The 12,134-nt window shown below is 41.4% G+C and overlaps 1 protein-coding gene across 7 annotated transcripts in view; it reads right to left on the bottom strand.

Moving 5' to 3' along the window:
- The window catches only part of TCF20 (transcription factor 20), a 151,094-nt gene that overhangs the window by 63,515 nt on the left and 75,445 nt on the right, over positions 1-12,134 (bottom strand). The window contains exon 3 of one of the 7 annotated variants that reach the window (XM_032803170.2): positions 4,964-5,012. The exons of 5 other annotated variants lie outside the window; for them this stretch is intronic. In XM_032803170.2, coding sequence (XP_032659061.1) covers positions 4,971-5,012 — 42 coding nt within the window. In that variant the 3' untranslated portion in view covers positions 4,964-4,970. Of the gene's footprint in view, positions 1-4,963; positions 5,038-12,134 lie in introns of those variants that run through there. One more of the 7 variants, XM_032803171.2, reaches the window with a different exon arrangement.

Below are 12,134 nucleotides of genomic sequence, written 5' to 3'. Positions count from 1 at the left end.
TAAAAATGATAAATAAAAGAAACAGTATTTTTCAATTCAGCTCATACAAGTACTGTAGCGCATCTCTTTATAATGAACGTGCAACTTAAAAAATGTAATTTTTTTGGTTACATAACTGCACTCAAAAACAAAACAATGCAAAAACTTTAGAGTCTACAAGTCCATTCAGTCCTACTTCTTGTTCAGCCAATCGCTAGGACAAACAAGTTGGTTTAAATTTACAGGAGATAATGCTGCCCACTTCATAGTTTTGGTTTTGAACACAGTTATTTATTTTTTAAATAATTCTACATGTGTAAGTTCAACTTTAATGATAAAGAGATTGCACTACAGTACTTGTATTAGATGGACTGAAAATTAAGATTTTTTGTTTTTTACAGAGCAAATATTTATAATCAAAAATAAATATCAAGTGGGCATTGTCCACTTTGTATTCTGTGTTGTAACTGAAATCAATACATTTGAAAATGTAGAAAACATCCAAAAATACTGAAATAAATGGTACTCTATTATTAACAGTGCAATTAATTGTGCAATTAATTTTTTAATCGCTTGACAGCCCTAATTGGTACATTTATTTTCAGTGTTAGAGACCTTATCTGATGACCATTTTTAATTTCCATTATTTATTCCTAATATCTCAACTGATTCATATATTTAATAATTTTATCAGATGGGTGTGAATGCAACAGAGTGAGAGCTATTCACTGACTTACTGCAGCCCTAATGGCTTTAGAGAATTAGGTCTACAGCGTATTTCATTCAGAGAGCAACTTTATAAGTAAAGTAAGTGTTTTTCAAAAGCATAAACTAATGAAAGCTTTTGAAGAAAGCTTGTTTCTGACAGGCTGAAGTTTCCCTTCTTTATAAAAGGACCTGTCATGTGGCTAGCACAGATTCCATTTAAGGTTATGAGCACCACAACAAAAAACCCACCCCAATACTTACAAGAACACTCTGGTTATAAAACATAAACTTATAAGAAACACAGCAAATTCAGTTTTGGAGATAAAATATGGCAAAAAGCATAAAAAAAAAGTGCTTGAACAATTGGTCAGAATCACCTGAAATGTGGACCATAACAAAGTTGTCTTTTGAACTCAGATTATACATATATACAGATCTAAAACTGGTCTTTTATTACCAAGCAAGTCTCAGACCTGATCCACGGAGTTCTTGTCTATATAGTAAGTAGGGGGTTATAGTAGAACACTCTTTTTAAAAAATCAGGGAAAAAATTGACAAAGGCATTCACTGCTCTCCCCACCATGCCATGCAGACAGTGAAGAATGTAGCTTAACATGTAAATGACTGAGTATGAAAGCAAAATCAGCTTCCTCCAACCATATGCCAGGTGCCTCTTTGAATCAAAGCAGACGTAATAAATGGGAAAGTCTGAGATGCCAGTTCTCATGACTTGTACAAATCCAGTCTTCTCACAGTTATGCCAATGTACATGATCTGCAGTATCCTTTATTAAATCAACTCCTGGATGTCTTTTAAGCATCAACCCTCAATCATGAAAAACTAGTACAATATTTATGACATAAGAAAGTGTCCCTGAGGTCCAGGATAAAAAAGCCAACTGACTTATTTTTGTTTGTCAAAATATGACCCCTGGTTTCCAAAGGTAAAACTTCCAGGACTTTAATTCTATACCAAACTGCTTGGATCTCCAGGCAAGTTTTGTAATTCACTTACTCATGGGACTATAACCTGCCTCAACATGTAGCAAATGGCTTTTCCTGGCAAACTATCGAGTCCCATCTGTAAAGTCAGCCACCCAAAGGAGAATCTTAGGTACTGTACTCCTGGGGGAATTCTGCACCACCGTGCATGTACAGAATTCATGTCTAATGCATTTTTTTTTCCCCCACAGAAAATACATTCTGCTGGAGAGGTACTGCAGTTACCCCTTTTGCCCACCAAAGGCTGCTGTAGCGCCAAAACAGAGAGCAGCCACTCCCAGGCAGGAGCAGCCCTAGGGAAAGGAAGAGGCTACATTTCTCACAATGCCCTGCCCATAGGGCCAGATCAGGGGGTATGGCGGGGGGGGGCGGGGGAGGAGGACACGAGACAGTATGGGTCACATTGAACACTGGGGGGTCACAGACTGGGGCTCTGAAGGGCTAGTGGGGGAGGACGACATACTGGGGTGCGGGCTGAATGGCAGTGGGGATGCAGGAGCACATGAGAATAGGGGCAGATGTGCTTGACTGAATAAGAAAGGCTAGGGGTCAGCCAGGGTCTACATGGAGGAGGCTCCCTAACAATTTCCCATCCCAAAAAAACAACTATTCCATACTTCTTCCACCCACACCCCACAAACCTCCAAATTCACACCCAGGTTTCTTTCCAGCAGTTACTTGCCTCTCCCTCAGCTCCTCCGTTACCCCTGATTCCCCCAAGCCTTTAACCTGCTTTTGAGGGGCAGAGGAAATATGTTTCTGGACTGCAGTTTAAATGAATTATTCCTCAAAGTTCTGTATTAATATGGTTAGTAAGGAATCTATTTGTCAAAAAACATTTCCTGAATCTTTTTTGTCTGTATTAAGTATCAGAGGGGTACCCGTGTTAGTCTGGATCTGTAAAAGCAGCAAAGAGTCCTGTGGCATCTTATAGACTAACAGACGTATTGGAGCATGAGCTTTCATGCATGAATACCCACTTCGTCATACATCTGACGAAGTGGGTATTCACCCACGAAAGCTCATGCTCCAATACGGCTTTTGTCTGTATTGTTACAGACATACTTGCTGACAGGTATTTTGTAATAAATTACCAACATAATTTAAACTGGATTATACTGTGTTATTTTGACAAAATATGCAGAATTTTAAAATAGTGTCTAGAATTTTTAGGTGCACAGTTCCCTGAGGAGTAGTACTGACACCAGTCCTAGTTTCACTCATGGCAGTTATGCTCAAAAGGCCTCCTCAGGAGTCCTGAATCACATAGCTCTCTACTACCCCCCACCCCAACCCCCTCCATTCTCACTTTTAGACCTGGCCAACCAAAGCTAATGATTCTAACAGGGCATAGTCCAAGTCAGCCATTCTTCTTGAATGGAGCTCTGAATGCCCAGTGTTATTCCTTTGAGACACATGCCCTTCCACCTTTGCCTGCTCCTTTGAAGTACCACAGCCCTGCAGCAATAAAACGAGGGCATTCCCACATGTATTCTTCCCCATAATGATCTTTCTTGTACAGAGAACAATCAATAAGAGCAGAGGAGATGGAGCAGCAGAGAACGAGCTGAAGTTGTGGAAAGATATCTTCAAACTAAATGGAATATTTTGAAGAGTGTATTTTGCGATTTAACTGCAGACAAAAAAGTAACTTCAACACACCACAAAACAGTATGTTGCATTTTTCAAAACACTCCTTTATGTTTTATAGCAATCCTCCCTATATAGCTTCAGTCCAGTCTATCCTGCTCTTCTGAGAGTGCTGCAGCATCACAGAAGCATAGAGCATTTTGAAGCATGTGTCTTTCCCATAATGTTCAACATGCCCATTTTTTTGTTCATTTACATGACCAGCCCTGCTCAGAATGGGTCAGGAACTTTTTCACACTACGGTTCTGTTAGTGATGGATAAATAGAGGTAAGAAATTTCAATAAAGTGAGACGGCCAAAGTGCAGGAATCCGCCCTTTATCTCCCCTCTATGCCTGACCAACTGGATTATTACAAAGGTTGCCGGCAACAACTCGCACAAGAGCAATTCCCCATTGGACTGCAATTCCATTGACTGTTCAAGGCAGAGATCATCTACTTGCTCACTCTCCTGCTGCTGAACAAGTGTCCACTCTGGCAGATGTTGCTGCTTTTCACAATTTACTGACAGTCTAACGCCATTTCCTCTATCTCCTGGGATCCAAAACCATCTGCTTCTTTCAAGGGAGGGTGGAGGAACCACATACACACACCAAATTACTCTCCATTTCTTTCCAGTTCCCTATCCTTCATACATCAGAAAGAGACTAAATACAGCTGATTACCTGTAAATTTATAGACATAAAATAACTCATAAATCTCTGTTAGGAAGATTCTTATATTACATACACATGGTATCAGAGTACCTCTAGATAAGTCCAACCCTAATAATCTATGATCTATTATTCTAAACATACGGTAAGTGAATAGAGATGGCTAGATGGTTTCAGCCTAATTCTGCAGAGACATTATTTCAAATTAAAAAAGCCCCACAAACCATGACTGGCAACCTCTTGGAGAAATGCAGAGCTGAAAGAACAGTGGGTTCTGCAGGTCAGGACTGAGGCGCACTGAAAGATGCACGTCCGTACAGCTCCTGCTTGCACTATGTCTGACTATTGCCAGTATTAACACCCTCATTTTCACAAGCACATAAAATGTGCATTTTACCTTTAAAAAATACTAAACAAGATATAAACAAATAATGGAACTTGCATAGGAAGATATGTGAATTGTGCTTAACTGCCACAAACTAAGCTCTTCAGTTTCTGTTCAAGTTTCCACTCAAACCCCGTCCCGCAGACAGTCACCAGGACATGGAAGTAGCTTGCTAGCTGCTTTCAAAGGAATTATGCTATCCTTAGCCAGGGAGAGAAAACACAGGCTCTTGAGGGAAGATAAATTCCTGTTGCTCAGTAGGCAGTCTGCTTAACCTCCTCTGCTCTGAAAAACTGAAGACCAGCCACTTGGACAAGGCTCCCAGGGAGAAGAGCTGATGAATGGTAATCACTGCCAAGCATCGAGCCAACTTTTGGCTCAAATACAAAGCAGCAATGATTGGTTAACAGGCCCCTCCCTCACAATCCAGCTAGAATCACAAAACAGTACGTCTCACCTGGAGTAGGTTGAAGGGAGGGTAGAGTAAGATCTGGGAAACACCCCCCCACACACCCCTAATCTCTGGAACTAAGTTATCAAAGCTATAAAAAATATTAAAGCCACACACACACACTATCTCTTCCTTACCCTGCTATTAACAGCTCTCAACTCTTTCCAGCTCCAGCTCAGTCTTCACCTGACAATGTAAAGTAACACACAATCTAGAAGTGCGAACAACAAGGTGACAAATACAGTAGTAGTTCTCAACGAGGAGTATCCATACCTCTGGGGGTACACAGAGGTATTCCACGGGGTACATCAACTCATCTAGATATATAGCCTGTTGTAAAACTAGGCAAATACACAATAGCATTTGCAAAGTCAGTACCAACTAAAATTTCATACAGACAACACAAGAAAGCAAGCAATTTTTCAGCAATAGTATGCTGCGACACTTCTGTGTTTTTACGTGTGAGTTTGTAAGCAACTAGTTTTTGAATGAGGTGAAACTTGAGGTACTCAAGACAAATCAGACCCATGAGTACAGTATTGTGGAAAGTTTGAGACCCATTGTACTGTAGAATCACCAGAGTTCTGCTCTGTTTCATTCAATATTTCGAATTAGGAACTACCTGATACTACTTTTTTCCTGCAGTTTGGGTTCCTCCACTATTAAGTGAAGTAGCTTTGACTGTAGTAGAAGGGGTTACGCCTGCATGCACACATACATGCATCCTCCTCTTCCATCTTATTTGTCAGAAATACCTTGTCGTACCTCTACCTACAGGTTACAAAAGATCCTGTCCTGGGCCTTCTAGCCCCCTTCCTCTTCCTAACCAGGTACAATATTTTTGTCTTCTGAAATGACCCAGGCTTCCAGAGAAGGGGATCAGGCCAAAAGCTGCTTCCCTTTGGCTCCATGCTAGCAGGCAAAGTGCTGAGCTGACAACTAAGCATAAGATCACTGGGGCCCCCACTAACTATTTTGTGTTATCTGAAAGTTAAACTAGCCCTGGTTTACTAGACGGGACTTAAAAAGCCTACTCACCCATGGTGAGTGGGAATTTGGAACAGAAAAATGACCCAACAAAGAGTAGTAGAGGAGAAAGAAGACTTGCTGGAGCTACTGCTTCTTTCTCTAGTGTGGAGATGAGAGCTGGCTATAGCCTTGTTTGTTTGTTTAATTTTAAATTCCTAGGAAGGAGGTGAGAAAAATTAAGGAACTGAGCCCAGTGTGGAGGGGAATCAGAAAGAGTGAACTAACATGATGGAATGAAACCTTTACTAGGTGTGATATATCCCTTTACTCCACCCTCTGTCTTGTCTTTTTAGACTGTAAGCTACTGAGGACAGAGGTTGTATCTTATCTATGTTTGCACAGTGCGTAAAACACTGAGGCATCTAAGTTCAATTGAAATATATATAAGTATTATGATTTATTAGAATTAATAATAATAAAATAATCATGGGGGCAGGTCTTCTTTTGGTTGCTTCTGGTTAGTCAGTGGGCAGGCTGGCTAGAGTCATCCTCTCTCCAGCTACCCTCTGTGAAGCTGGAATGACAACAGAAGTAGGAGCAGAGTGGAGGAAGCAGACTATGAAGAGAGGCTTTATCACAGGAGCTGAGGGGGGAAACCGAGCAAACAACTGCTGCCCTATGAAGAGTTATTGTTAGAGATATTGGGGGAATGGAGGTGGAATGACATTGGGAGGTCACTTTTAAGAGGTATGGAGTGGGAGCGCGGGGAGGGGTGAAAAACATTCTGGAAGGGCCTTGTTTTTAGAAGATGGGAGCTGTAAGCAAGTATTTTCACCTGGGCTAAAGGAGAATCAGAGACTAACTCGGAATTGAAGAAATTAAGGACTGATTTAGTTTCCAAGATTTCAGCAATTAAAAAGAGATAGTCACTGCTTTGGTGGAAAGAGCTACTGTGCTGTAAACTGGAATGGGAGAAAACAGCAGATAGAATCACAGTTGCAGTGCTGGATGAGGCCGCTTGAGCAGAAAGACAGCTGCAGCTCAAAATGGATGATATGGAAAAGAGAAAGAAGAACTATTAGAATTAAAGAGGTGCCTGAAAAAGCTGAAATGGAAATTTTATTCAATGCGTACAAATGTTGATTAAGGACATATTAAATTTGAGCTCTGTGGAAGAGGGGAAAATAGACAGTGCATACAGAGACTTTATCCCCCCTCTCCACTGCCATTAGGGTCGGTAACAGACTCAGAAACTTGATTGTTAAATTCAGCATACAACCAACAAAAGAATTTGATTAAGAAAAAGGTAAGGGAGCATCTAGATCAGTGTTTCTCAAATGCAGCCACTAGTGTACTTTTGTGTGTCCACAACAGCCTCCTGGACAGAGAGGGGTGGCTAGGAGGTAAAGCAGTAGCCCCTCCCTGAAGCACCCAGCTGTTGATCCTAGATGCGCTGCCTTATTGTTTGCTGGTGCCACCAGCAAGGGTCAGCACCCTGTACCACACAGCCTCCTGAGGGTCTCTCGGCAGCACCTCTGGAGACATGTGGGGCATAATGCTGAAGGAACTTTAACTCAGCAGGCAGCTTGTAAGTTCCTGACCCGCCTTCTGTGGGAAGAGGGGCTTGGGCTTTAGCCCTGGGACCAACATTAGAGAAAATGGTCCCTTGGGTAAACTTGTATTTTGGCACCCCTGGCCCCCTCTGTCTCTCCCATCGCCCCTGGTCCCTGCTGCCTCCCCCCGCCAAGCTTCATTCTGCAGCCTCGCACCCCAGGCACACCTTGCTCCCGGCCTCTTGACCACAGCAACCCCCAACAACAGTCTCCTGGACAGTAACCCGTATTGTTCACTTGTAAGGCTGGCCCAGGTTAAATCCCCCCCAGCCTGCTCCCCAAATATAGAAGTCAAACTATACCTGTGCATCAAAGCATCCCTGAAATCGCTGAGATACTAAGTTTTAAAGTTGCCTTGTAAATGCCATAAATCATAACGCATACTCATTCCCTTCTAAATATTACTACAGCGCAGGCAGAGCTAAACTATATACATGTAGTTTTCTTTCAAGTCACAAAGCGTATTCATTGGCTAACCATTATGCTTACATCTCATGCTTCTGTAGCGCCAACTATTGGCCAGCATCATTGGCATGATCACTGTGTGGTGTCTGGATAAACTGAGATTGTTCTTAGCAGAAGGCGAAAGTTAAAAACGTGAATGGATATCAGAAAGTTTTTTTTAAAAAATCAGTGCCAGAAAGTGACCCTGAATGTGATACAGAGATGGCACTGGAGAAGCCACCTGCAGAACATGGAAGGAAGAAAAACAAACATTTCAGGACAAATGGAAAAGGCAGTTTCTGAAGCCATCCAATTCTATTTCCAAGCAGGTTGCAGTGTGTGCTGTTTATAAGAAATAAATTTATCAGAATTAAAATTTACGCAATGCAATGTCACTATAGCACTCATGCAGGGGTTTGTTGAACAGAGTTACCACAGTGAATTTCAGAGGTGCAAGTTGTTACATGATGCAAAAACCGAGCTCAGAAGACAACAGCGATGGCTCAGAGATTTTTTTTTTTTTTAAGCGGATCAGATACAGATGGTTACTTTTAAAGTCGCACTACCTTTGGGGAAAACAAGGAAAGCATTTAGCAACAGAGAACTTGTGAAGAAAATTGTTTTGGCCATGTAAGCAGAAAATATACTTTTCAGAGAGATACCACTGAGAAACAACATGTTACAGAGGAGCAAAAAAGATCAGGCAAATTTTCTACAAAATGAAATAGCTGAAAAAAAATGCAGCTTTCTACACAACCTGTGCTTGGATGAGAGCCTTGATGTCCCAAGGGAATCATATTTATTCTCTTTTTTGACTGATGGCCATTGGTTTTTCGAAGGTGTTTTATGTCAGATGAGCCTCAGTGCTAGGCATTCAGGCAAGAATGGAGGAATGCCACATTAGCTTTTTGACAGCCTGCGTGGTTTGACAGCTGATGGGGCAGCAACTATGCAAAATGCACAAATAGGGGTGCTGAACTGCTACCAAGAAAAATACATGCAAATTTTTTTTGTTTCACTATTTTGCCCACCAAGAAGTACTTGTCAGAAAGGCTTCAATGGAAAGTATGGATGAGGTTGACTCTGTAGTGAAAAACTGCATCAACGTGCTCAACACCAGCAGCATCAATAAAGGAAGATTCGCATCTCTGTGCAAAATGAGTTGCGAGACACACAAGGTGCTGCTGAATTTCAACCCGGTTTTGTGGCTTCGTTTTAATTAGTGTACAAAGCCCATTTGAGCTCCAGAAAGAGCTTGTTGAGGTTTTGAACACAGTTTCGCCAGAACTGTCCCAAAAGCTACAATATCCAGAAGTACATGGCTGTTTGCTCTTTTTGATAAGAGTTTTTACCAAAGTTTGCTTCCTTGAATCTGGAACTTCAGAAACCTCAGCTAACGATATCTGTCAGCACTGAAGTAAATAATACGATAAAACAGAATGACAATCACTGACATTGTCCAGCACCTAGAAGAGGAAAAAGACTTCACTTTTTTAAGTGCTTAATCAGTTTCTCAGCATCAAGATGAGAATGTGCAGTGGAAGGTCAGCTTAGCTATAACCAAATAACTAGGTATTCTTTCAGAGGATTTTGAAAAATCATTTCAGTAAGGGAAACTTTCTGTCAGTATCCCTTCATGACTGACCCATTCAGCAATTCTGGTTCAAGTTTTTTTGGCTGCCAACAAACTAACTGCATTGCAAGACAGACTAGTTTCCTTTGACTTTTTGGATTTAAGCAATCTCAAGTACCTCATGCTGCAAATGCGCAATGATGCAAGAGTGAAAACATACTTCAGTCAGCCCAATGTTACAGTACAGGACTTCTGGAGTAATGAGTCCCTGCTTGAGGACACCTACAAGCCCCTAACTAAAGTTGCTTTGCTTTTCCTGTCTATTTCCTACTACTGTGCTGTGTGACAGGGCATGCAGTGCACTGCATTTTCTGAAGAACAAGTACCAAAACCACCAGTCACTAATGCTTACCTGGAAGCTTCCCATCCAGTTTCACAGGAGACACATGACCTTGGAAGACTTTCTATTCAAAGAGCTCCTGAACTTCTGCACATAGTTTGATCTACACAATGGATGTGTTAAAACTCAGAACTTTCATTTCATTATCACAATATATTAAAGTATAATATAACAGGATTATGTTTGTTACTATTACCTTTATTACTGGATTAGATTGATTTTTTGTCTGTTTCTGAAAGAAAAATTTGACATATTTGCAGATATGTTTTTCATTATTATTTGGACTTTTATGTAAAAACATTTTTAAGTTTACTTCAGAACTGCTGTACAACCATTGTTTACCAAAAAAAGCAAAAGAAACAATAAAAAATACAAGAATATGAAAAGCATATTATTTGTGTTTCTACTGTGTTTACATTCAGTTAAGAATAGACTAGGGGCCGGCAACCTTTCAGAAGTGGTGTGCCGAGTCTTCATTTATTCACTCTAATTTAAGGTTTCGCGTGCCAGTAATACATTAACATTTTTAGAAGGCCTCTTTCTATAAGTCTATAATATATAACAAAACTATTGTTGTATGTAAAGCAAATAAGGTTTTTAAAATGTTTAAGAAGCTTCATTTAAAATTAAATTAAAATGCAGAGCTCCCTGGACCGATGGCCAGGACCTGGGCAGTATGCGTGCCAATGAAAATCAGCTCACATGCCACCTTCGCCACGCGTGCCATAGCTTGCCTACCCCTGGAATAGACACAGCTGTACATTATGATCTAGTCTGAAAAAAAGAAGATAGCTGACCAAAACTGCAAAAATAAAGAGAAGGGCCAAAATTCACTACAGGTGAGAATTTCCATTTAAACTCACATTCATCTCCCATGATCAGGCTTATTATTAAGATACTCCAAAGGTGAGGAACTATATTCCAGACTCTTGGTATAGAGAGCAAAGGCTCTAACACGCATGAATACTCTCCAGAGGTAGAACTGATGGAAAGTGGTAGTAAAGTCATGGCAGAGGGTGAAACCCAAGAAAAAGATGGTAGAAAAGAAAAGGAGGACAGGAAGGGAAATGATGGGGTAGGCAGGGAATTGCGGTAGAGGTAGGTGAAAAAAAGGTGGTTAAAAAAAGAAAATTACTGAAGTTTACAAACAGAAATTATGTCATAAGATGATACACAATTGTGGGAACAACACACACGGTAAGAGACCATTTGCCACATAAGGATTCATACGAGTAATTGATCTTTTCACAGACCATCTCTGGGAATCAGATTAGGAGAAAGTATTTGGTGACTATCTATTTGAGATGGGACATTGCCATGTTACCTGGATCTGGCTATGTTTATGTTCCAAAAAAACAAAACAAAGAACAGCCCACACAATTTTAAAGTTTCTGAATACGCCAAATAAGAATCAATAGCTCTGCCTTTTAAGGTTATGTCTTTGATTGTCAAAGTACTGAACATGTCATCAAAAAGAAAATCTCTGGCAGAAAAACAAAAGCAATCCAGCACACAATTCAAAGATATTATTTCAAGAAATTAATTTTTAGAAGGAGCAACAGAATTGGTTTCAGCACTTATTTTTTGCTTTAAAACAAGTAAATGCATAATATTTGCTAAACCTGAAGCTTTTCAACTCAAAAAGTGATGATTTATCTTAATAATCCAGTGCCTGTAAACAACAGTGAGTTTACTATATGCTCCCTGCAAAAAAGCCATTTTCCTTTTGATAATGGATTTTTAAAAATGCAGTGAAACCCCACTACAACGCAATGTTTGGAGTTCAAAAAATTCCAACACAATAAATGTGGGGTCACAGTATAGCGGGGTTTCAAGCCAGTCAGTTTAAGTCAGTGGTCCCCAACGTGGAGGATTGATGTGTGCCACCTAGCGCCTAGTGCCCAGCAGGGGAGAGAAGCTGCGGCCCCGCACCTGCCGGGGACAGAGAACTCTAGGGCTGCAGGCGCCAGTACTCTCTGTCCCCAGCAGGCGCTGGGCCACGGCTTCTCTCTAGCTTGGAGAGAAGCCGTGGCCCTGTGCCTGCCGGGGACAGAGAACTCTGAGGCTGCGGACGCTGGTGCTCTCTGTCTCCAGTAGGTGCGGGGCCATGGCTTCTCTCCGTCTTCAAGAGGAGCCGCGGCCCCGCACATGCCGGGAACAGAGAACTCCAGGGTTGCAGGCACCGGTGCTCTCTGTCCCCGGCAGGCACAGGGCTGCGGCTTCTCTCCCCTGCTGGGCACTAGGTGGCGGCACATCAATGTCCCGGCAGGCACCATGGCATTGGGGACCACTGGTATTAGGCCTTAAAG

This window comes from Chelonoidis abingdonii, chromosome 1, assembly GCF_003597395.2.
Source record: "Chelonoidis abingdonii isolate Lonesome George chromosome 1, CheloAbing_2.0, whole genome shotgun sequence".
Lineage (NCBI taxonomy): Eukaryota > Metazoa > Chordata > Testudines > Testudinidae > Chelonoidis > Chelonoidis abingdonii.
This window is presented reverse-complemented; position numbering and strand designations above follow the sequence as displayed.